Source organism: Sinohyriopsis cumingii, chromosome 1 (assembly GCF_028554795.1).
Source record: "Sinohyriopsis cumingii isolate HCF-2022 chromosome 1, ASM2855479v2, whole genome shotgun sequence".
Lineage (NCBI taxonomy): Eukaryota > Metazoa > Mollusca > Bivalvia > Unionida > Unionidae > Sinohyriopsis > Sinohyriopsis cumingii.
The window spans coordinates 7,918,647-7,943,739 of record NC_142961.1 but is presented as its reverse complement, the minus strand read 5'-3'; the positions used below and the strand labels follow the sequence as shown (position 1 = coordinate 7,943,739).

The 25,093-nt window shown below is 35.7% G+C and overlaps 1 protein-coding gene across 3 annotated transcripts in view; it reads right to left on the bottom strand.

Annotated features, from left to right (window-relative positions):
- Window positions 1-25,093, bottom strand: part of LOC149806381 (coiled-coil and C2 domain-containing protein 1-like) — a 124,838-nt gene that overhangs the window by 38,876 nt on the left and 60,869 nt on the right. For all 3 annotated transcript variants that reach the window (XM_089952408.1, XM_089952417.1, XM_089952400.1), the window contains exons 21-25: window positions 22,235-22,334; window positions 21,100-21,190; window positions 18,134-18,280; window positions 10,057-10,074; window positions 9,067-9,095 (exon numbers count right to left, since the gene is read on the bottom strand). In XM_089952408.1, the coding sequence (XP_089808534.1) occupies window positions 9,067-9,095; window positions 10,057-10,074; window positions 18,134-18,280; window positions 21,100-21,190; window positions 22,235-22,334 (385 nt within the window). The remainder of the gene's footprint in view (window positions 1-9,066; window positions 9,096-10,056; window positions 10,075-18,133; window positions 18,281-21,099; window positions 21,191-22,234; window positions 22,335-25,093) is intronic.

The window sequence follows — 25,093 nt, the reverse complement described above, 5'->3', positions numbered from 1 at the left end:
GGATACAGACAGATGGATGCATGGACGGACATGCATATGGATGAAGGATATCACAATATCCCATCAATGAAACATGGAGACAACATGAGTACCATTCTGAATGATACATTATATTCCTGTTTATAGTCTTCTACATTTAGACTGAATTTCTTCTTTCAGTCATTGCTACTTTTGACTTAGGATCTCAAAATTGATAACTTTCTTCCTTAACCCAATGGCATGTCATTGACAAACTTTGGTCAAAATATGTAGAACTAATGCTGATGTGCAGGAGCCATTTTTCATCTTTCAGTCTGAGTGACATTGACCTTTGACCTTCCAACCCATTATAAACTTCTTCCTCACCTCACGTACAAGCCTCCACAATGTTTGGTCCAGGTATATGATGTAGAATTAATGTTAAAGTGTATAAACCATTTTTCTTCTTTATTTCAGAGAGACATCAACCATTGACCTTTTAACCCTATTATAAACTTCTTCTTAAGACAATGCAAGCCCTCCACAAAGTTTGGAAACTGTAGACGGTAGAGAAGTTGAGTAATTGTGCTGAAAAAGTTTTGTTCTTTCAGTCAGTGACATTAATCTTTGATCTTTCGATTCCAAAATCAAAAGGGTTCTTTCTTACCGTAAGTGTAAGCCATCCATAACGTTTGGTAACTGTAGACAACTCTAGTTAATGTGAGCAAACAAAATTGGTCAGACTGACAGATGAATATCACAAGACTGACAACAAAAGCTCTGCTTTATGCCTGGTATGTAAAAATGAAAATAAGATTTTTAAACCCATCCTAACAACATCAGTGGTTTAAACATATTCCTCTGTTGCATTTCACTTTGTGAGGCTCCTGCTGTTGTAAGTAAGACTTAAACCCCACTTTTCCAACCCCAGGATCAAAACTCATTCCATAATATTCTCAATATGTTTGAATTTCCATATGCTAAACTTTGTTTATCCAAACCTTAGTGATCCAAAATGAATGGTTTATCAAGCCATGTGTCAATTAAATGTTTCCTCGTCCTTTTCCTCACAATTCTAATTAAGATAAACCTTGGATACAAGTAGTGGACCCACCCATGCTCCTGGCTGTCAGTATTCATGATGTTCTTGACGTCAAAATGACTCAGTGGCATATCATCACTCATACCAACCAAAAGCCATCATTTTACAGATGTCATAACAAGTCAATAATGTATTATCACTTGAAGGAACACAAGCCATAATTGTATTGATATTACAATGACACTAGATATCATCACAACAGCTCAGTGACATATATCATCACACAGCAAAATGTGTCATAATATCACTGTTGTCATAAGTCAGTGGCACATCATCACAAATAGCTACATAATTCATGTCAACTCAGTAATGTATCATTATTATCACCCACAGCAATATAACCCATAATGTTGTTGATGTGACAATAATGTAGTGGCACATTACCACTCATAGCAACATAAACCTGAATGTTCTTAATGTCACAATGCCTCCATTACATATTAACATGGAGCCCCAAGTGGTCGAGTGGTCTAAAGCACTTCCGTTATGGATCATTGCCATCTCACCTCTGTTTGTGTGGGTTCGCGTCTTGGATTCGGCCAATGTGGGTATGTGAGAAAGCATGCCAGTAGCTTCTTGTGTGTCAGAGGTTCTTTCCGGGGTTTTTCCGGGTTCTTCCTCCATCATTAATACTGGCCGCCATGTATGGCCTATCGTGTGCTGAAAAGTGGCATTAAACCCAACAACAACCACATATAATCAGTCATAGTAATGTAAGCCATATTGTTGTTGATGTCACAAGACTCAATAATGTATTGTCACCCATAAGTCACACTGTTACCAATGTCACACATCAATGTCATATCATCACTCATAACAACATAAGTAAAAATGTAACCAATGTCACACATCAATGACATATCATCACTCATAACAACATAAGTAAAAATGTAACCAATGTCACACATCAATGATATATCATCACTCATAACGAAATAAGCCGTAATGGTCCCAAGGTTACAACTCAATGACATATTATCATTTTCAGGAATATAAGCCATAATGTTACTGATGTCACAATAACTCATTGACATATCTTCACACATAACAACACAAGTAGGAGTTGAAGTATACTGAAACTGAATGATTTCCTCAAGTAATTTTAATATCTAAAGTTGCAGGAAAGCCTTTAAGAACTGAAAGTATAGGTATTTCATTTTTGATTGATGGCAACAATGTCACTGAATATTACTTTGAGAGCCTGTCTTTAATTACAAGGATTTATTCTTTGCATATCTGCTGGGATGTTCTTCCCGAAACTTCAAAACTTTGAACATATCACTATGATTAACTTTAAGTCTTTTTCATTAAAACCTCCATTTTATCCAGATTATTTTTCAGGTAAGCAAGAATCTAATGTATATGCAAAACAAAAGTTTTTCGTGATTATAGTTTCATTCTGAGAAAATGTAAAACATCTTAAAAGGTTAAGGTATTGTTCTGAGAACACATTTTGTGCTGAAAAAATATTTAAGATTTTTCCTTATCTGAGTCAAGTCTCAATTCATTGACATTAAGCAACAAACATACATGCATGTAATCCTGTGTCACACTTATAAATAGAAATGTTATCCTGATGTATAAATACAGATATGCTGAGTATGCTGCACAAAACATTTATATGAAAATCAATCATTTTCTTTTATCATTGATCCATGGTATGTACTGGACCTAACTTTCTGTGCTGCTTGGGAAACACAACAATCAAAAACTAGTTTTTTTTGCTTCAGGAATTAAAAAGTCAACAAAACCAAATTACTTTTTCATAATGCATTAGGGGTATAGTCACTACCTCACAGATTCAGCCCTCTCAGGCTAGTTTAAGTAAGCGAGGTGACAAGAGGTTGTCAGTGTGCCAATATGGAAGTCTGACAAAAGTGATCTCCACCTGAATAGAGGCATGGGTGCCACAGGAGCAACTGTGCATGCTCTTCCAGGGAGATAACTGTGGGGTAGGCTTATCTTGACTTGGTAAATCTTACCAAGAAAAGGATATTTTAATTACATAAACTGGTTTCTTCTTTGAATACTTTACCTCATTAAAACACATTTGGAGAATAAGAAAAAGGAGTAGGATGCTACAACCACTTACTTGTTTCCCCAGAGTTGGTCCTAATTTATGAGAAGCCGCTTTGAATCTTGTATAAAGCATGGTCTAGGATTAACATTGGATTTATGCATGTATGTATGGAATGGTTTGGAGAAAAATGTTCACTTCTGCAAATCTAGTGAGAGTAGTGTAATCTGCATAAACCGCTCAGGTGGCCTAAGTGCATAAACTGCTCCGTGGCCTAAGTGCATAAACTGCTCCGGTGGCCTAAGTGATTAAAAAGCCTGCCTCAGATGTGGGAGGTCGCAGGCTTGAACACCAGCTGAATCATACCAAAGTCTTATAAAAATGGTAAAAGCAGTTGCCTTGCTTGGCCCTCAGCATTAAGAGGTTAGTGTCAGGAATAGTTGGCTTGGTGTCAGGATAATGTGACTGGGTGAGACACGATGCTACATGTCTGCAGCATGATGCCCCAGTGCTAGGCATCACTACAAACTGATGCACTGCAGGTATCATAGCAACAGCACTAAAACTGTTGAAAGTACATTAAAAATCTAAATCACACACATGCAACCTGCATAAATATAAAAGCTGCTGTACAGCCAAGGAAGGTAGCCTGTTGAGTTGTTGATATCAGTTCATCCAGGTTAAAATGGGATTAAAGGTCTCTGAAGTAAAAGCTAGAGAATGTTGATTCTGGCTGCCATTCTGCAACTATGATAATGTCAGTAGGAGAGCAGCTGCACTCAAATGCTATCCTAGAGGTGACTGATCTAACCTCATAAGCTGATAGGTATTAAAAATACAGTGGTCTAAGGTTAGTTAATTGAAATGTTAAGAAGATGACCCAACATATCCAGAATAATAATTGGATGGAGAAACATCTTTCCTTCCTTCTATTTGTGGTAAAAAGAAGTGAAATCTCCCTCTTTTGATGAGCACAGTTCTACTGATGTACCATCACATAATTCATCTCATCTAGGACATCAGAACCTGAGTAAAGATAATGTCCCTTACATACCATCAGATAATTCACCTCATCTAGGACATCAGAACCTGAGTAAAGATAATGTCCCTTACGTACCATCATATAATTCACCTCATCTAGGACATCAGAACCTGAGTAAAGATAATGTCCCTTACGTACCATCATATAATTCACCTCATCTAGGATATCAGAACCTGAGTAACAATAATGTCCCTTATGTACCATCATATAATTCATCTCATCTAGGACATCAGAACCTGAGTAAAGATAATGTCCCTTACGTACCATCATATAATTCACCTCATCTAGGACATCAGAACCTGAGTAACAATAATGTCCCTTACATACCATCAGATAATTCACCTCATCTAGGATATCAGAACCTGAGTAACAATAATGTCCCTTATGTACCATCATATAATTCATCTCATCTAGGACATCAGAACCTGAGTAACAATAATGTCCCTTATGTACTATCATATAATTCATTTCATCTAGGACATCAGGACCTGAGTAACAATATTGTCCCTTATGTACCATCATACAATTCATCTCATCTAGGACATCATAACCTGAGTAAAAATAATGTCCCTTACTTATTTAAGTGGCAAGAACAAGCAAAATCTCCTTCTGACTGGCTCTGTTCACTTTAAAGGATCCTGTATTGGCCCCTGGTCAAAGGAAGATAGAGCTTTGGCTATAAAATAATGACTCTCCATGGATGTAAGCTTGCCAGTAGGCAATAAAAACTGCAGCCATCATGAGTGAAAAAAAAAATAAGGCTGAACTACAGACTGTTTGGGTCCAACAACAAGGGATGTAATTCAATGATTCTTCCTTCTGCAGCTAATTTATTTACCAGAATTGAGTCATCAAGGCATCTTAAGGCATTGGTACAAAATGTTGTTTTATTCAACCATGTCAGAGCCCATATTCTTTTTCGGATAATGGGTCAAAGAAATTCAGTTGCAACAATTGAAAGTTTACAAGAAAGTCAGAGAAGAATTCATTCTGCCCTAAATTCTCTTTTCCAGGATATCAAAACTTATTAAAGATCTCCACTTTCCCTCAGTGTTTTCAAAGGTGGTGAGTCTTAGTTCCTGAGCAACTGTCCACCACTTATTTTGAAAATTGTTTTCTTAAGAGGGCTTACTCAATATGAGTCAGGTATGCTGGATTAGAATTCCTTGCATGAATAGAAACATGCATTCACAACTGTGAGCACACAGCAAGAACATAAGATTTCTTAGGTATCTTCACTGCTTGGAAGCCGAAACCCAACCAGCAATTTGGTTGCCTGTTGTGATCTAAAACGGCTTGTGATGGTTCACCCATGATAGCCAACATGTAGAGAAATCAGTCTGTCTGGTGAATATTAACAGCTGCAGATATGGCACAATGTAACAGGGTTTTGCTCTGTTATTGCATGAACCATATGACAGACTGCATCTAGTGTGTAGGTGTCAGTGAGGTTTGGGGGCCCCGAGTAGCCAAGTGGTCTAAAGCACTCTCCATTATGGATCACTGCCATCTCACCTCTGTCTGCATTGGTTTGAGTCTCGGATTCAGCCAATGTGGGTATGTGAGAACGCTTGCTAGTAGCTTCTTGTGGGTCGGTGGTTCTATCCGGGGTTTTCCCAGGTTCTTCCTCCACCATTAATACTGGCTGCCATGTATAGCCTATCATGTGCTGAAAAATGGCATTAAAACCTACAACAACAACAAAAATCAGTTCGGTTCTTGAAGAGTGGGTTTAAGCTATGTTCAGACTGATGAAAAATAGCCATGCAAATCAAACAGAACAAGGCTCCTATGGATTATTATGATATTCTGGAACAGCTGCCACATGAGATAAGTTTTTCAGTCCATACACAGAGGAAGGTTTGGCAGTCCCAGGGCCAGAATGTGCATATGACATGTATTGCTTGAATTGCATCTGATACCACTGATATGTGGGTAGAGTGGTCTGTCATCAGACAGTTGGACACATTTACGCCTCATGGACTTAATCCTGTTCATTGCACTGATGCCCATAAATACTTTGAGAATCAGTCACACTTTAAGTTAAACTTATTGTGATGAGGACGATATAGATAAAAATATATGCCTAACCTTACATCATGTAATAACTGCATAAGAAAATTCACAAGGTCAAGTACTGTATTCAAAGTGAAGTTCTACTGAAGGTGCAGGAAATTAAAATGTCATAGACATCATTATAATATGATGAAGTTAGTCAAATGAAGTGAGAAATATTTATTTGTGATGAAGTTAGTCAAATGAAGTGAGAAATATTTATTTGTGATGAAGTTAGTCAAATGAAGTGAGAAATATTTATTTGTGATGAAGTTAGGCATATAAAGTGAGAAATATTTATTTGTGATGAAGTTAAAGCAAGACATAAATATAGCTGGAATATACTTCTCTGGTGCCAAAAAAATCTTCAGAATTGCTCAGTTGATGAAAAGATACAAGTGGAGTCAATCTTTGCAAAGTCTTGAGAAAAGAGATGTTTCCCTAAATGAGCTTAAATATTAAGTCACAAATTGAAGACCATTCATGTATGACTTCCATCTTGGCAAGCTGATGACTATTTGGCACTTCTGTTGTCAAAACTAGCAGTTGCAAGGTAGTAGATGTACTTCTAATGTATTATGTATTACCTCTCTCTCTCATCTGGGGAATTCCCATCATGTTTCAAAACTGCCATTGTAAAGCCTCTGCTGAAGAAACCAACACTAGACCATAACAATTTAAAGAACTACCGCCCAGTTTCTAATCTCCCATTCATTTCAAAAATCTTAGAAAAGGTTGTTCTATCCCAGCTTGTATCTCATCTAAATTCAAACAGTCTTTTTAGCAATGTACAATCTGCATATCGCCCTTGCCACAGTACTGAAACTACTCTTCTAAAAGTAGTTAATGACATTCTCTCTGCGTTGGATAGCGGAAAGATTACAGTCCTCACCCTCCTTGATTTGTCTGCAGCATTTGACACAACAGACCATGATATATTACTTCATCGTCTCCAGCATGTATTTTACATTCATGATACAGCCTTACTGTGGTTCAAGTCTTACTTGGTCAACAGGACACAAATTGTATCTGCAAATGGAATACACTCCAGCCCAGTTGATCTATGTTGTGGTGTTCCACAGGGGTCTGTTCTTGAACCTGTTCTCTTCAATCTGTACACTCAGTCGCTCTCAAGAGTCATAGATCATCATCCAGTGTCTCACCAATTGTACGCTGATGACACCCAAATATACAAAATCTAGCCACCCAACTGAAGTTGATGCTACCATCCAAGGTGTAGAGAGGTGCATTTCTGATGTGAAATCATGGATGACTTGTAACAAGCTGCAGATGAATGATGATAAAACTGAGGCCATTCTGATCACAACACAAAGACTTTCTCATTCACACCCTTTACCTCAAACAATAAATATCAGCAATGCCAACATTAAATTCACACAATCAGTACGAAACCTAGGTGTTACTCTGGACCGTACTCTCACATTCCACCAACATGTCATGAACATATGCAAGGCTGCATATCTTGAGATGAGACGCATCAGCTCAATTCGCAAATATCTTTCAGTTGATGCCACTAAAACACTTGTGTGTTCATTAGTACTTTCAAGACTGGACTATTGTAACTCAATTCTGTCTGGTTCATCTCAATATCTACTCAAGAAACTTCAAAAAGTTTAAAACACAGCTGCTCGGATCATACTTAGAGTACCATGATCAGAGCACACCTCCCCACTGCTCTGTACCCTACACTGGCTATCCATTCAATCCAGAATCAAACACAAAATTTGTTCTCTGTGCTACATTTCACTGTCGGACTCAAGTCCAACATACCTATCTGACCTCACCCATGCGTACACACCAGGAAGATACTTATGCTCCTCTTCTGACAATCGTATACTCATTATTCCCACTATGAAAATAAAGTCATATGGACAGCGTTCTTTTACATACCAGGGCTCAGCAACGTGGAATGAATTGCCCACTGAACAAAGACACAGTGATTACATTCAAGAGGACTCTCAAAACTCACTTATTTCAACTGCAAGAACAAACTTAAAGACCTAATAATGTTTCCTACCTGAAATATTCTCAGTATGTTTTTTATTTTTTAATGTTTTTCTAATTTCATGTTGTTTGTTTTTGTAATAATATTATTACGTTTTTTATCTTATAGGTGTTGTCTAATGTTGTAAAGCGCTTAGAGCTTCTAAAGATTAGGCACTATACAAAGTCCTCATTATTATTATTATTATCATATTTGACGTGTATCTAAGTTTGACTTGCATTCATTAAACTCTCTGCAAACCAATTTTTATACTGAAGGAATTATGTTTAAAAGAATTTGAGGTAAGTTTTTGTTTGTCTTGCAAATTAATGTTAGTTTTTATGATTTTTGATTTAGCAGGTACACCATATTATTTTATTGTCTTCCACCCTTTATTGTTTACTTTCTCCTGTTGCAACAGCCTCTCCCCATATCGCTTACTTTCTCCAGTTGCAACAGCCTCTCCCCATATCGCTTACTTTCTCCTGCTGTAGCAGACTTAATGATGATATTACAAAATAGAAAATTATCCAATACGCATGTTCATTAACTAAAGTTGTTGCTGACAATGTGATCATATGCATGCTTGCTGTTGGAGCAAATTTTCAGTTCACCATATAACACAATGTGTGAAACAAACTGAAAACCAGCTTAATTAGAAAGATTAAAAGATTATAGGTTTTACAAAATGGGAGGAGTTTTGTATCACCTGGATTAAAAAGGAAATATTAATCAACTTCCAGTGCAAAACTGGTTTTATGCAGCAAACTCTAGATAAAACATCCTTAATGTTGGCTCTAAACATACAAAGACTCTTTACCATTTTATGTATGACAAATCAATTTTCAGTTCTGCATGTTTGTAACTGACAGTGATGTGTAACTTACCTAGTACTTCCTACACCTGTTCCACTTGCCTGGAATGAAAATATAAAATCAGATATTGAGCAAAACAACCTTTTCCATGAGTGATCATACAAAAATGATAATTCTTCTGAATGCTAAGTGTTGCCTGCTATAATGAAGCACACAAATTTTATCACTGTTACCTACTTTACCAATGGTCAGTGATACCCTCCCAAATGAATATACCCATCAAGTTTTCTAACTGTACATATCAAAGCATCAGAGAAACTGAAGTAAACATAGAACCTTAATGTAATCACAATGGCATGAATAGGTCAATATGACCTACTTTTGTTGGTGGGGTTGTACTCCTCAATCAAATTTCATGACTGTAAATACAATAATGTCAGCAAAACTGAGCTAAGTGCAGAAATTTAATGCTGATGGCTATGACAATGCCGCCATTGAAAAAATTGTCTTGCCTATGCTTCAAGAGTGATACAGAAAGTACAGGCAAAGGAAAATTATAGATTTCAACAACATTTAAATCTGACACATTATCACCAGACTCTGTATCAGAGTCCAAAATAATTTGGAAGACCTTTTCTATACCTTAAATTACATTTTCTACAAGTCTAATGTTAACTACCTGGATAAAATGTGGAGTACATTCCACTTTCAAATTAAAATCAATAAAAGACATTTTTTCTTCTTCTATTTTAGAGCCAATCAAATCAAAACTTTTATTGCATTAAGCATAAACAGTATTTACAGTAAATATATCACAAGTGCAAGCAATACAATGAACCCTAACATGACAACAATACTTATTAAATGTGATTTTTCATACTAATACAGATATGTGATAGAATTCTTAGAATTGTCCATGATTATAACATATGAAGTTCAGTCAAACAAATAATTTTTACAGTACATCTAATGTAGTAACTGTTCAAAAAGGTTTTGTTACTGGGCTCAACATTGAAGAACTTAAAATCCTTCTATAGAAATGCAAATCTTTCTAGTACTTACGGAACTTTTGGAATTGCCCTGAAAGTATTAAACAGAAGAAACCTTAAATTCTTATTGTTTATTACAAACATGCTTCTATATAAAATCAAGTGGTAAATATAGTTTTTTTGGAGGAGGAAGCCAATTGTAATGATGACTTAACTGTTGTTATTGCATATCTTGTTATTCCAGGCTGGAAATACATTTGTCTTTATAATAATTTTTTGTGCAGCAATTCTGGGCCCTAAAAAATACATACCTTCAATCCATGTCTTTAGAAAACTTTAGTGTGTTTCATAGGGCTGCCCTATAGTCCTCAACAGCAGAAACTGAGCATTGCTTCTCTTCAAAAGGAAGAGAAGACAATCAGCCAATGAACTCTGAGAAGGACAGCTAGGATTATTGCTCTCTATATTGCACTGATTTCAAAACCACTGCAATTTAAACAAATTAGGGAAATGGTCTTCATAGTATTGTAACATAATTTTGGGCAATTTAAACAAATTAGGGAAATGTTCTTCATGATATTGGAACATAATTTTGGCCAATTTAAGCAAATTTGGAAATGGTCTTCATGATATTGGAACATAATTTTGGCCAATTTAAACAAATTAGGGAAATGGTCTTCATGATATTGGAACATAATTTTAGCCAATTTAAACAAATTAGGGAAATGGTCTTCATGATATTGGAACATAATTTTGGCCAATTTAAACAAATTAGGAAATGGTCTTCATGATATTGGAACATAATTTTGGCCAATTTAAACAAATTAGGGAAATGGTCTCCATGATATTGGAACATAATTTTGGCCAATTTAAACAAATTAGGGAAATGGTCTTCATGATATTGGAACATAATTTTGGCCAATTTAAACAAATTAGGGAAATGGTCTTCATGATATTGGAACATAATTTTGGCCAATTTAAACAAATTAGAAAATGGTCTTCATGATATTGGAACATAATTTTGGCCAATTTAAACAAATTAGGGAAATGGTCTCCATGATATTGGAACATAATTTTGGCCAATTTAAACAAATTAGGAAACAGTCTTCATGATATTGGAACATAATTTTGGCCAATTTAAACAAATTAGGGAAATGGTCTTCATGATATTGGAACATACTTTTGGCCAATTTAAACCAATTAGGAAATGGTCTTCATGATATTGGAACATAATTTTGGCCAATTTAAACAAATTAGGGAAATGGTCTTCGTGATATTGGAACATAATTCTGGCCAATTTAAACAAATTAGGGAAATGGTCTTCATGATATTGGAACATAATTTTGGCCAATATAAACCAATTAAGAAATGGTCTTCATGATATTGGAACATAATTTTGGCCAATTTAAACAAATTAGGGAATTGGTCATCATGATATTGGAACATACTTTTGGCCAATTTAAACAAATTAGGAAATGGTCTTCATGATATTGGAACATAATTTTGGCCAATTTAAACAAATTAGGGAAATGGTCTTCATGATATTGGAACATAATTTTGGCCAATTTCAACAAATTAGGAAATGGTCTTCATGATATTGGAACATAAGTTTGGCCAATTTCAACAAATTAGGAAATGGTCTTCATGATATTGGAACATAATTTTCACAACTCAATCATGTCCCTGGGATATTTTTGTTGTAGGAGCTAATTTGTTGCAAGGCTATATTTAGCCAAGGTTGCAGCCTAGGAAGAACAGGCAACCCAACCATTTTCATCAGTAAATGGATTATCTTTCTTATATTCTTGACAGAGAACACAAAACATCCCTCCTTTTTGGTTCTTTCCTTAACACTTGTAGATACTCAACCACCTGTCTTGGAATTTTGGTTCCTTTTTTTTCTTTTTTGCAGCCTCTGGTTCCCCTTCCATGCCTTGTGGATGAGATGCTATTTCCATGTCCTTCATTTGTGTGATAAACCTTAGGGAAAGCTCCTTGACTCTGGCTGAGTAGGTGTGAAATAATAAGAATGACAGGCTGGTAGCCCCTGAGAGTCTCTCCAAACCTGAGAGAATTTTGTGTCTTCCAAACCTGAGACTCAAATCCTGGGGAAGAAGACAGTAAACCTCATTTAACACCTTGTCAAATGATCTCTTCCTCCTCTGCCTGAGTCAACGGGTAGGAGGGGGAGCAGTTAGGCTTCAACTGACATCAACCCTGCCTTGATGCCTTGTGTCTGAATTCTATGCTGGTATGAAAGGAAAGGATAAGTTACTTCCCTGAAAAGGATGACCAAACATCCTGTAGGGATTCAGAGAGATTAGGAGAAAGGGAGATGCTGATTCAATCCCCATTCCCCCATCAAGCATCTGTGCACAAACTCTTAATCCCCAATTGGTGTTACCAAGACCCTGGCAAGAAGGAGGAGTCTCAACCCTATCCCTGTCACAATACCAATAGGATTCCTATGATTGGGACTAGTGACCGGTAACTTGTGAATATTGACCGGTGCCTGGTGACTGACCACTGGTCAATGACCAGTCCAGCAACTAGGATTATGTAGGAGGATCCTGACTCAGAAACAAATGAGTGTAAATTGTAGCCCTTCCATAACATGGAAACTCATTCTGCCATTTGCCTCTGGGCTACCCACTTTTAGTGGGTGCTGCTCCTCACCCCCTTGCTCTACTAAGCCATGGAGCTAAGGACCTGACCTGACAAGGGGTATGTCTCACTCTCTTACCTCTGGGTCTGGAAGGGCACTGCTCCCCCTTGCTGGAGTGCATGCCTCAATTTCTGACCTATGGTCATGGAGTGGGCACTGCTCCCCTCTGCCGGAATGCATGCCTCACTTTTTGACCTATTGTCATGGAGTGGGCACTGCTTCTCCCTTCCAAGATCATGTGCCTCACTTTCTGCCCTGGTCAATGCTCCCTTGAAAGGGTCCCAGGACCTTGGAAGGATCCTTGGACCTTACACTTCTCTGAACAGACTGAACCCAAAGGAGGGCTAGATTTTCCCACAGGACCAGAAGAAAAAGCCAGTGCAGTGGGATGAGGAGTAGGAAGGTCCTTTCTTCCTCTTCTTATATGTGAGAAGGCTCTCTGTGAGAGGCCAGAAGCACCAGAATGGGCTCCGTTTAGACATTTCCTGCAAAGTCTCAAAACAAAATAACTAAGCAGTAGAAAGAATAATAAGAAGTAAGAGTACTTACAACATGCACTGTACTGTATGTACATAAACAATGAGTGGTGTGAGACCTGTAACACCACCACTTCCAAATTACAATAATAAAGAAAAACATAAGTACTTACAATGTCTATTGTATGCATGTAAATGATTATGAGTGGTGTGTGACCTGTAACTACACCACTTTAAGATTACAGTACTAAACCCATGCACAGACCGACGAATCTGTCAATGAAGGATTTATAAAGAGACAAAGGAGAGGTATGGAACCTATGGAAACACACCAATCTAGTATTGCTCTTTAATGAATGGAAAAAACAATAAAAAGTAGTTACCTGAAGTATAAAATAAACCAGAGGAGTGCAAGGAGACACCCTCTAAAAAAATTACAAAAGTTATAATCTCTGATAGAAAGTACTAATAACACTGCAAACTAAATATAAAACCAGTAAGAAAAATAACTGAATAATTAATAAGAAAGCTGGTGGGCAACCTCCTTATGTGAAACTAACACAGTATAATACATCAAAGGGGAAGCCTAAATACTAGATGTTCACTAAAACAAGATGTTCCCTAAAATAAAGGCTAATGAAGAAGTATCAGGTTTTGGCAATGAACACAACCGATAACTACCCCAGTGCCTGAATAAAACACAATTAATAGGTATAATGGAAATACAGATCACCTGCACACATCGGGTCACAGGGGTGGGGGTGCGGGGCACACTGATGAGATTACAACAACAAATACCTGGAAAACTCACAAAAGAGCTTAATTATTATTTCAGAAACTAATACGGTTTGAGGGAATAAACTCTGAACAATATGGATTCCATAGTTTGCCCAATGTGCTATTAAATACAAGCCAAGGTGACTTTCTTTTCCAAACTTGGAATTGCAACTGGCATTGTGGAAATGACACCTATGGCAGAAATGCTAGGGATATGTGCTGCAGAATGGGTCATTATTATGTTCTGGATTCATGCCAGAGCTCTCTATAAAGGTTCATCCACGGGAGGATGAAGTCTTATCATAAGAGCAATGTGAATTCCATTCTGGAATAGCAAGCTATGCAATACCAACATATAATGTATTATCGATACTGAGATTTCCTTTCTTTAAAATTTTATAAAAGTGTATTAAAAATCTGAATATGATGCCCTATCAATGTCCTAGCTACATGTAGTCAATAATATCTGGAAGCTTATTTTTTTGTTTTCAGGTATGTTAATTAATATCTTCAATGTAAAACAATAAAGATTCTTTATTATGAGTTCATTTACATATTTACTCATTAATAACTGCACCCAACACAAGGTGGCAGTGGATCAGTCTAATTTTTTAAATTCAAAATGATTGCCAGTCTACAACATGAACCCTCGTATGGCAGCAAACAGAGTTCACATGCAAAATGACATTAAAATCTATGAACTGTTACTTTTAACAATCTAGACATAGACAGGCCAACTAAAGCAAAGACAAATGCAATAGCAAGCCCTATTAATGATGACATTTGAAAAAGCAAACTAATCAAAACCTACATTTGAATGTGATATTATTTTCTTGTCATATGTTTCTTAAGGATCAAAACTGTGAAAGTAAATCTTGTAGTAAATTATGTTTCTCAGTTGGGAAATAAGTATCTCTGCCTCTTGAAATCCAGCAATCATGTCTATATAACACAGAGATAAGGGAAGAAATTCTTATGCATTACCTAAGCTTATCACTGCTAGGTTGTTTAAACTGAGTGATACATCAACAAAGATGCTTGCATTTGCAGGTAGATGGGATGTGTAATAGTAATGTGATCAGGAAAGTATTTTCTTAGAAATATCATTTTGTACAAAATTTATTTTTTTATTTCCTGATCTCGTCAACATTTGGAGAATAGGTAAGAGATGGAGGAACCAATCTCTACTATTAGCAGCCTTCAGGGAAATCTCTACCATTAGCAGCATTCAAGGAAGACTGGCTGCATATCTGGTCCTTGATGCTCTGAAGGACTCTTTTTGATCAGAACAGTTGGAGGGAAAGTGAAGCCCCAAATTCCATCCCAAATACCAGAGCATTCATGGTCCAATCTTCTAGATCCAAAAGTGGAGAAACAAAGGTAGGCAGTTTGCAATTCCACCACAATGCAAACAGTCTGATAACTAGATGCCCCCAAAATATGCATATCTGAGGAAAGATCGACTGGTGAAGGGACTATGTGTGCAGAGCATGGCTCATTCTTGATAGAGAATCAGCCAAAAGATTCGAGTTTGCTGATAACGTGTACAATAAAAATTGTTATCTTCAGCATGAAGCCTTGGCATAAAAACTCCAAGTTCAGGGCATACAAAAACAGTGATTTCGTCACTCACACACATGCAAGCATGCATACACACAGACACACAAACAAAAAACACAGTTTGAGATGGTAAGTGACTACTAGTGAATTATTTGAAATTACCAAGATCACGTTCCCACAAAGATAATCTTGTCAACCATGACAGACTTTGATTCTTGTCCTCTTCTGAAGAAGATTTATATGAAGTGTCTTCTCTGAGTTCTAGTTGCCATGGTGAAATAATGCAGCAGGCAAGCCCATCAGCCAAACAAGCTGATGTTCATACAAATGTAAAATCCTGCTTCGGCTTCTCAAGAGTATTATGGTTTTGTTTTATTTCTGTGTGTATCAATTTTCATTTATTTTTAAATTTGTATTTTTGTGGGTAACTGAATATGTGGATTTTCCTTAGTCTGAGTTTGCAAATCATAGGTATTTTATTTTATGGAGTAATCTCTACAAACACCCAAAATAAAGTAAACAAAAGAAAAGAACTATGTCGATAACAAGCAGTTGTAGCTACAATGGTTAGTGTGTGTGTGTGATTTAGATTTTTAACATAGGTTTAACAATTTTTCAGTCATATCGCTATGATGTCTGCAGTGTGGCAGTTTATAGTGACATCTTGGATGTCATACTGCAAACATGTCCCACCCAGTTACATTATCCTGACAACAGGCCAACCAATCCTAACCTCTTAATGCTGAGCAGCAAGTGAGGGAGCTGCTAGTACCAATTTTCTAAGTCTTTGGTATGATTTGGCCGAGCTTGAAAACCATGACCTCCAACATTCGATGTGGACACTCTAACCACTTAGGCCACTGGAATAGTTTGCTTTTCAATGGTTAAACCATACCATTGCCAGTATGAGTACAAATCAAACACCTGTCAAGATCTATCCCTAACACTGTTTTTGTCTGAGTGCTCAACATCAATGTGAACCAACGAAGTCAACCAACACAAAGCCAAGCAGTATTTAAAATATATCTATATGATCTTAAAACCACTATCTCATCATACACATCAATTTAAAGCAGCGACTGGGAAAAGACAGCTACCTGGTATTGTATATATGCATTGGCATTGACATGATATAAAGTGCTTTAAAATTTTTATTTCATTTTCAAAATGGGTTAAAATAAAACACATTGTAAAGTACGATATTTTATTATAGCAACTAAATTGAATTATTCAATCATTGAGCTTTGGTGATTGCTAGAAATATCTGAGCAAGAAAATGGCGGGTGGTGGTTACGAGTGTCTTTCTGCTTTACATGTGGCTAATTTTTCATGGATGAAAATGTTTATAGGGAATAAGATCCAACTTCTCCAAATTCATTAGAAAGCTCAGGTGAAAAGTGAGATAATGATGTTAATTTCCAGCAGCAAAACATAATATTAGATAAGCTGTCCAGATACACAGAAGTTGCTGTTAGCAAAAAGGTCCTGAGTTGGCTGTCTTCATAAATGCCCATGAGCTCAATATTGGTACAATTCTTTTGAAAGGCAAACTCAAGGCGCTAGTGCAAAGCTGAATGGACAAGGACATGATTGCAAACTCTTCCCTCCTGTTGGCAAGACAAACTCTATTTAGTTGGATGAGATCTATTACTGGTCTGAGTTTGCTTATTGATACCAGAAAAAGTCTTGAATCAAACTTTAGAGAGAGTGGTTTGTGAACAATCTGTAAAACCTGCTTGGAGAGTAAGAAATTAAAATCATTACCTTCACAGTATATGCTGGTATTTCCATCGCTGGAGATGAAAATGAAAGGGGATCAGACTGGATCAACAAATCCAAAACCTCTCTCAGATTATCTGGCTCAAGCATTTGTTGTGTGGAAATTGATTCTCATGCATGCTGAATCCCTGCCTTTTCAGCCAGGTGAAAACGTACCAATTATGTCATGTCCAGCACTGATGACATTGCCATGACACTCACACAAGCCTGAAGTCACAATGAACACCAGGCAATCAACCTTATCAAACAGTAGACCAGACATCTGTACTGCTGCAATGTTCTTATCAATACTCAGAATGTTGACACTGTACTGCATATCACATGTATATGATAAGCCACTCGTTAAAATATCATGTTTTTGGCATCACACAATGAAATATATCCAGTATTAATGTAGGAAAAGAAAATATCCTCTATGTACGATTCAGAGAGGCAATGTGGGATGATGTTGGTCATACTGCTGTGAAAGCTTAAACTGGTAAATAGCCAGTTGACAGGCAGTCATCTAGTGGTAATAAGGGGAGGTAATGGGTAAGAGTTTCTTCCCCATCATTATATATATTTGGATTGGTTTGGTGCTTTAATGCAGAGCAACACAAAAAGGTTATTTAGTGCTGAGGCAAGTGTGTGTGTGTGTGTGTGTGTCTACACAAAGACTAGTCTTTCTGCGATTGCTGCATTCAATATGTAATGAAGCTTATTTCCTAATGTAAATCATCTGGGGGAATGTATTCAGTGGAGAAATAGCTGCAAATACACATTTATAGGTTGTGAGATTGATACAATGTGACAGATCATCCAAATTACATTGCTGCAACTTGTTTTTGACAGCTCAAAACTTCAAAATTGAGTGGTTATGAAAAAAATGTGGCTATGATATTTTTCTAACTTACTTTTTTAGGCGGCTCCAATGTTCTGAGGAACTGATCAATAACTAGCCATTTCTCCTTGACTTCCTCTACCTGCTTATTTTTAAATGGATCTCGTATCCTAACTTTTACTTCAAGTTTTCCTCCTACTGCCTTCCTACCATCCATAAGCTGCAATATAAAGCATGCATTTTGATACAAGAAAGATCCACTGAAACATGCTACAAATAGACTTAGTTTCAAATTTATTTTAAAAAAGGAATTGAGTTAGGAACACTGGGTAATAAAGTCAATGTATTTATTAATATTTGAACAAAATTTTCTTTTTAATAAAGCAATTAACTAATTCCTTATGGTTCATTCTGAATTAGTTCCACTTAATTTTAATGATAAAAGTTTAATGCTTGGATCTAGTTATTCTTTTTCAAAAAACTTCTCCAAATGCTATCACAAAATTATCACTATGTACAGGCAGTACATCAAATTATGTAAAAACCTGCAGCCTTGACAATGTAAGCACACAAACATGATCTTATGCAGAATGGAGATAAAAAGAAATACAGGCCTCTTGTTATCTTTATTTCATAATTATCCTTATTCCATGAATAGATGCACATGAATGAAATAAATATGTTGTAGAAATATGGTAATATCATGCTGCAATTTAATATGTCTAAATCAAAACTTTCATAAAACTTAAAGTGAAGATGCAAGCACAAAAATAAGTTTTCAAGCAGTTTTATTTAAGAGCTCTACTATGTACTCCATTTTAAATATTCTGAAACTTTGGTACAATATTTTTATTTCCTTAAAATAAAAGGATTTGAGAATAATTCCAACTGTTATGAATTGCATGAGTTTTCCATCATATAAGATTGGGTTGGATATAAATAAACATGTGATACTGATCTGGACTTATTTTCGCAATGGTAAATTCTGTGGATTATTTTCAGTTCCCAATTAGTTTCCAGTGTGATTTTTCTGTAACAACCCCTTACAACAACAACCTCATTCCCATCCATGACCTCAGATAAGAATCTGTGATAAAATGTCTAATCAGAAGTTTAAGACTTTAACTGAACAGTCTTTACTGCATTTCAACAGTCTCTACCTTAGCCAAAAAAATCATAAGTTATTCAGAGTCACGGACATATGATGTAAGAATAGTGAATCTCGCAAAAAAAATACCCCCCCCAGTATTGTAACTTCATTAATTGTCATGTCTGTACAGTTTTTTGGTCATCTTTGCTAGTCATGGATTGATTTACCAAGACAAATGAAGTGGGTTGACAATGATAGGCTAATGAAGATGAGGCTTGGTATTCTAGTGTCATGTGGAAAGGCAAATGAAGGAAAACTATACACTACCAAAACTCAAATGTTTTGTTCAAAAATTCAATGACAGAAAGGAGGAAAATTGGAATTATAAAGATTAAACAATTATGACTGGTGTTTATCAATATGTAAATCTGATCTTATCACTAGGGGTGAAACAATACATCTATGATGTGCATCGATACAATTCACAATACACAGCATACAATATGATTCATTATTGATACAAAAATGAACTTCATCATCTTTTTATCTTTAAAAGGTCTGCCAGTGGTAGATGGTGCCCTTTTTTGTGATTTACTGGTTGTATTTCCAGCATGCCTATTGCTAAAAGACATAGCATCTACTTAACTGCCATTCTCAACCATGACAAAAAAACAAAAACACTTTCAAACAGAGTACTGTCAGTTGTTTGTGATTTGTATTCAACATTTTAGCAAATTTTTAAGGATGCTCCATTTGATCAGATGCAGGATTCATTTAGCCATCATACAGAGGTATTTCAATCAAATAAATATCTTTACTTCTTAATTTCATTCTTATTTATTCAGTTTATCTCAACTCCCATAGGGATACATAGCTTTTTAGACAAAAATTGCATTCTACTTTTAAATTGTCTGTATTTTAATTTGGCTTGGTATTGTGACTTTTCTACATTTGGCTAGCATGCCATCTGTTTTTGTCCATGTACAATGGACTTGTACATGCCATTTTTGGGGTCAGAATCACACACTGGTATCTCCACTAATACTTTCCCAGCTCCAATAATCTGATATACTTCCTGACTTTAAAAATTACTGTCATCATAACTACCATCTGCCAGTATTTGAGAATGAAATCGTCATTGGAAGAAAACCACAATGGGAGTCAGCCAATCAGGGTTTTCAAGGTAGCCCATATTTTAAAAAAGCATTTGTAAAACTTTTTTGATAAGGGTTCAATCTGTGATATAATGCTTGTTCCATGGCACAATGTACCAATCAAATTTAATTCAGTAAACAGTCATGTCTCCTTGAAGAATCCAAATGTGTAAATAATTGTCTTCGTAAAAAAAGATACCACAACAAGTGCAAGAATACATCTACTGGCATGACTAATGTTGTGAAAAGTACTTAAAGGGTGAATTATATACAGCACCAAGTACATGAAATTCAATGCATTTGCAGGAGTTCTCACACATCACCGCTCTAAAGGTTTGCAAAGTTTTACAAAATTTCTTGCACCTTGGCAGCATCTCAGTTTACGTACTTTATGAACCACGTCACTTTGTGTTAATTGTAGAAGCATGTGAATGTTGTGAAGTCTTGTTTACAAATCGATGCATGCTCCCGCAACAACTGTTTCAGATGAATTCTCAATTTAAAGAATAACAAGGCAAATGATTAATAATTACTGCTTAAGACCAAAATAACTTGCATGAAGTAAGTATCATTTTGTATCAATTTTCCACCTCTTGTATTGATCCATGTATTGGTACTGCAAAAACATCGATACATCAACATATCGATGAATCATTTCACCCCTACATATCACTAAGTAAAAAAACAAGCACTGAATTTTAGTGATTGAGTAAGTAATTAGATCAAATTTACACCCTGATAAATTCCTATGATAATTTAATCATATCAATAAAATTGAAAGACATCAATACTTACATCATAACTGTCATGCGCTGTACATTGTGATTCTAATGGCTGAAATTTCACATTCACTGTTCCTAATAATTTATCACTCTTTAGAAACCCCCTGTAAATAAATGGAGTTATAGATGCAATTCTTTTGCAACAAAACCCCGAGTCATAGTTTTCAATGTGTTAGACATGATCATCCATATTCATTTCTATTATTTAAGTTGCTCATATCCTAGACTTATAAATCCATGTAAAATTTTTTCATCAGTTATTAAAGAGAGTAGAAGAGCATATCTTCATGGATATACTTGAGAAATAGCAAAAACCTAGAGAAATGATTTTCAACAACTTTTTATGGAGTTTTATAAGAGCTTCAACAGTTTTCAAAAAGTATTTCTTCTAAAATAAACTGAACATTTTCTGTATGTTAGAATGTTTATCACTGCATAAAATAGTAGAAAAAGAGAAGAGAAAACACATCTATATTGCAGGCCACTAAAAGAAAGGGATGCTACCCATCTGATATCAATTAAATCCCATCTAATTTTTTTATATTCATTATTTTTAGAAAATAGATAAATAATGCAAATTCGGAACTTAAAAAGTGATATATTTTATCCAATTTTAATGCTCTGTATTCAAAGAAATTCAAGGTGATTTTAACAAATTCAAAGAGTCTTCAAGCATGAAATTTTCAAGGCAAGCCCTAACTTTCAAGGAATTTTCAAGGCAACTCCTCAATTGCAAGAAATTTTCAAGGCAACCAATTAAATTCAAGGAATATTCAAGGCAACTTCTCAATTCCAATGAATAATCAAGGCAAAACCCCTCAAATTCAAGGAATTTTCAAGGCAATCTTTCAAATTCATGGAATTTTCAAAGCAACCCCTCAATTTCAAGACATTTTCAAGGCAACCCATCAAATTCAAGGATTTGTCAAAGTTGTACGAACCATATTACATCTTCATTCCATAGCTTTGCCAAAAAGAAAATCCAGATTTAAACCTTTTACTGATAGTGACATAATTGTGATAATTATTCCAGTGGAAAAGATCATATAAAACTACTATGATAATATGTGTTTCTACAAAATTACATATAATTTTGAGTTATATCACCGCTGCCTTCTATCTGAAAGACTGAAAGATAATTTACATACCTTTTATAGAAAACTTCAAATTTAATGGCTTTTCTTTCAACAACTCGTACAAATGCTCTTGATTTTCTATTTATCTGAAGCTTGGCAGAATGTTTGTATTCTGAAACAGGAGAAAATCAAAACTTTTCCATGAAGAATGAAATCAATTAGTCAGATGACCCTGTAGACAGAACTAGCAAAATTAAAGATAGTTCCATTTTCTTTAATAGTCATGAATTACCTCCTCCATCTCTGAATAAACTAACTTAGGAACATGGGAGGAAACTGTCATATTTTTAAGAACTTTCTTATCTTTAACAGCAGCGCTTGTTTTCTTCCTTTTCAACATTTACCTTCAATTTTATTTTGAAAGCTGGTATGAAATATATTTAAACTGATTTGTTTTCTACTGAAACCATCTGAGTTGATCACACATGACATACATGTAATTCTGCTGTGAATTTACACAAAATATTCTCATTCCTCCATATTACTTACATACAAAATTATATATATATATATATATATATATATATATATATATATATATATATATATATATATATATATATATATATATATATATGCATATGTGTTTGTGTGCACTGTATCTTTGATATATGAGCTGTATACATTTTTCCTTAAAAGGAACAAAGCTTGCTGAGTTTCATCTATTTTATTTAATCTACACACAATTTACATCTATTTTTACATTTTAAAAGGGAGATATAGCTGATAGCCATAAACTGTTCAATGTGATGGAAGTGAACTCTTGAGGTGAACCTAATTTCATTTAAACTTCACTCCTACTAATATAGGTTTCATTTTGCATTTAATAAATTAAATGAACATACAGAGCTGACATTAATAGTGTTTTAATAATATAAATGCAAAAAATTCAAACTTGCAGCCTTCCATATCATGAACAATGACAGCAAGACCATTTGCATTGAACTACAGAGCACGTCGATTTAAGCCAGAAACCTCAAAATATGGTAATGAAGGAACATGAGGAAGTTTAACACATTAACTCTAATTACAGTTTATTCATTTTGTGACTATCCATATTTGCTCATCCTACTGAATGTCAGGTGGGTCGGTGGTTCTTTCTGGGGTTTTCCCAGGTTCTTCCTCCACCAATAATACTGGCTGCCATGTATAGCCTATTGTGTGAGGAAAAATGGCATTAAACCCTACAACAACAACAACAACAACTGAATGTCAGTGTAACTTTCAATAAGTTTTATGCATTTCAATTGTGGGACCACAGGATGAGAAGTTGACTCTTGAAAACAGTTGACCCTATGAGTAATTTCATTTACAATGGTTTGCAGAAGATTAAAGACAAACATATTCTCTACTGGGATGTTTGATTCTTAGAATGGGTTGCCACTAATGACATGCTTGGGAACTTAAGATGTTACACTCTGAATGAAGTGCAGTTTGAAATCTGTTTGTTGCAGGGTTGTGGGTTGAAAGCATCATGACTCGGATGGTCAGTGCTGCTTAGGTAACCGGAGTATGTTGTCTGTCACAGATTTTTGAATAGCTGTTTAAAGACTGTGCATTTAAGAAGCATGAAATCTGTATATCACTTGAGAGAAAGCATCTGTCTCCTAACTTTTGATTTAAATACTTTCAGCTAATGGTATGTGTCAATTTATCTCCTCTCAAATTTTCTTTCTCTTTAATTCTTTTCATCATGCATCCCATTTTGTTAATTCCAACAACTTGTTTTCTAAACCATTTTGGGTTTGTACCTGTGATCAGCACAGTGTTGGGTGCAATATAAATGGGATCTTTTGACTGACAAAATTCTGCTGGTCTTAGTTCTTTTGTAGATAACAATTGGAGCTCTCTTGTGATTATCTTAGTTTTGATATATTTTAGGATTAATGACTCTGACCATTCACATCTTTTTGTTTAGTATATCAGCCAGCCAATTTCACATGGTAATGTTCAGCTACTCCCCTCAAACCAAAATGGACAGAGTTGTTAAACCACACTGTGTTAAGAATGGATTCATGTGTTTCCATCCCCATTAGTTTTTTGGCTAAACCAATTGCATTTTTTCATCTATAATTGGCTGACTGTGATTGGTTTTATTTCCTTTTCCTCTCTGCTTTGCCCAACTAGCTTCTTTTGTTAAGGTAAAACTTTTGTTGTTGTTGTTGTTGTTGTAGGGTTTAACACCATTTTTCAGCACACAACAGGCTATACATGGCGGCCAGTATTAATATTGGAGGAAGAAGACGGGGAAAACCCCAGAAAGAACCACTGACCCACGAGAAGCTACTAGCAAGCTTTCTCACATACCCACATTGGCTGAATCAGAGACTCAAACCCACACAGACAGAGGTGAGATGGCAGTGATCTGTAATGGAGAGCACTTTAGACCACTTGGGGGCCCTAATTTCCTCTTATGACTGTAACTGCATTTTGATTTTTAGGTGGTAATAAATGGAGCTGATGATGCTTCTTAACAAACTGTTCAGCTCAAACTCAGATCCATCTTTAGTCCTAACAAAAACTATAAAGTGGCCATGTGCTGATCCAGTTCAGAAGGGGGATTTCATTTTTAAGTATCTGGATTCATTTTTTGACTGCTGGAATTCAGCCTCAAGCCTTTTCTAATTATCAATCTGTATGCCAAATTAAATTAGAGCATGTTTACACCAAGTACCAATCTAAATTTGGAGTTTGAGATCTATACTCTGAAAGTTTCACGACTATAGGCCCTGCCCTCCAACTGACTAAAGTCAAATCACTGACCAATCAAGCGCTTGAATTTTCAGCTGAGTCTGAGAAATGTTTGTAACGTTGAAGCCAGGTCTGTGCTATCTGCTTTAAATCATATGCAAAACAAACAGCATAAACAGT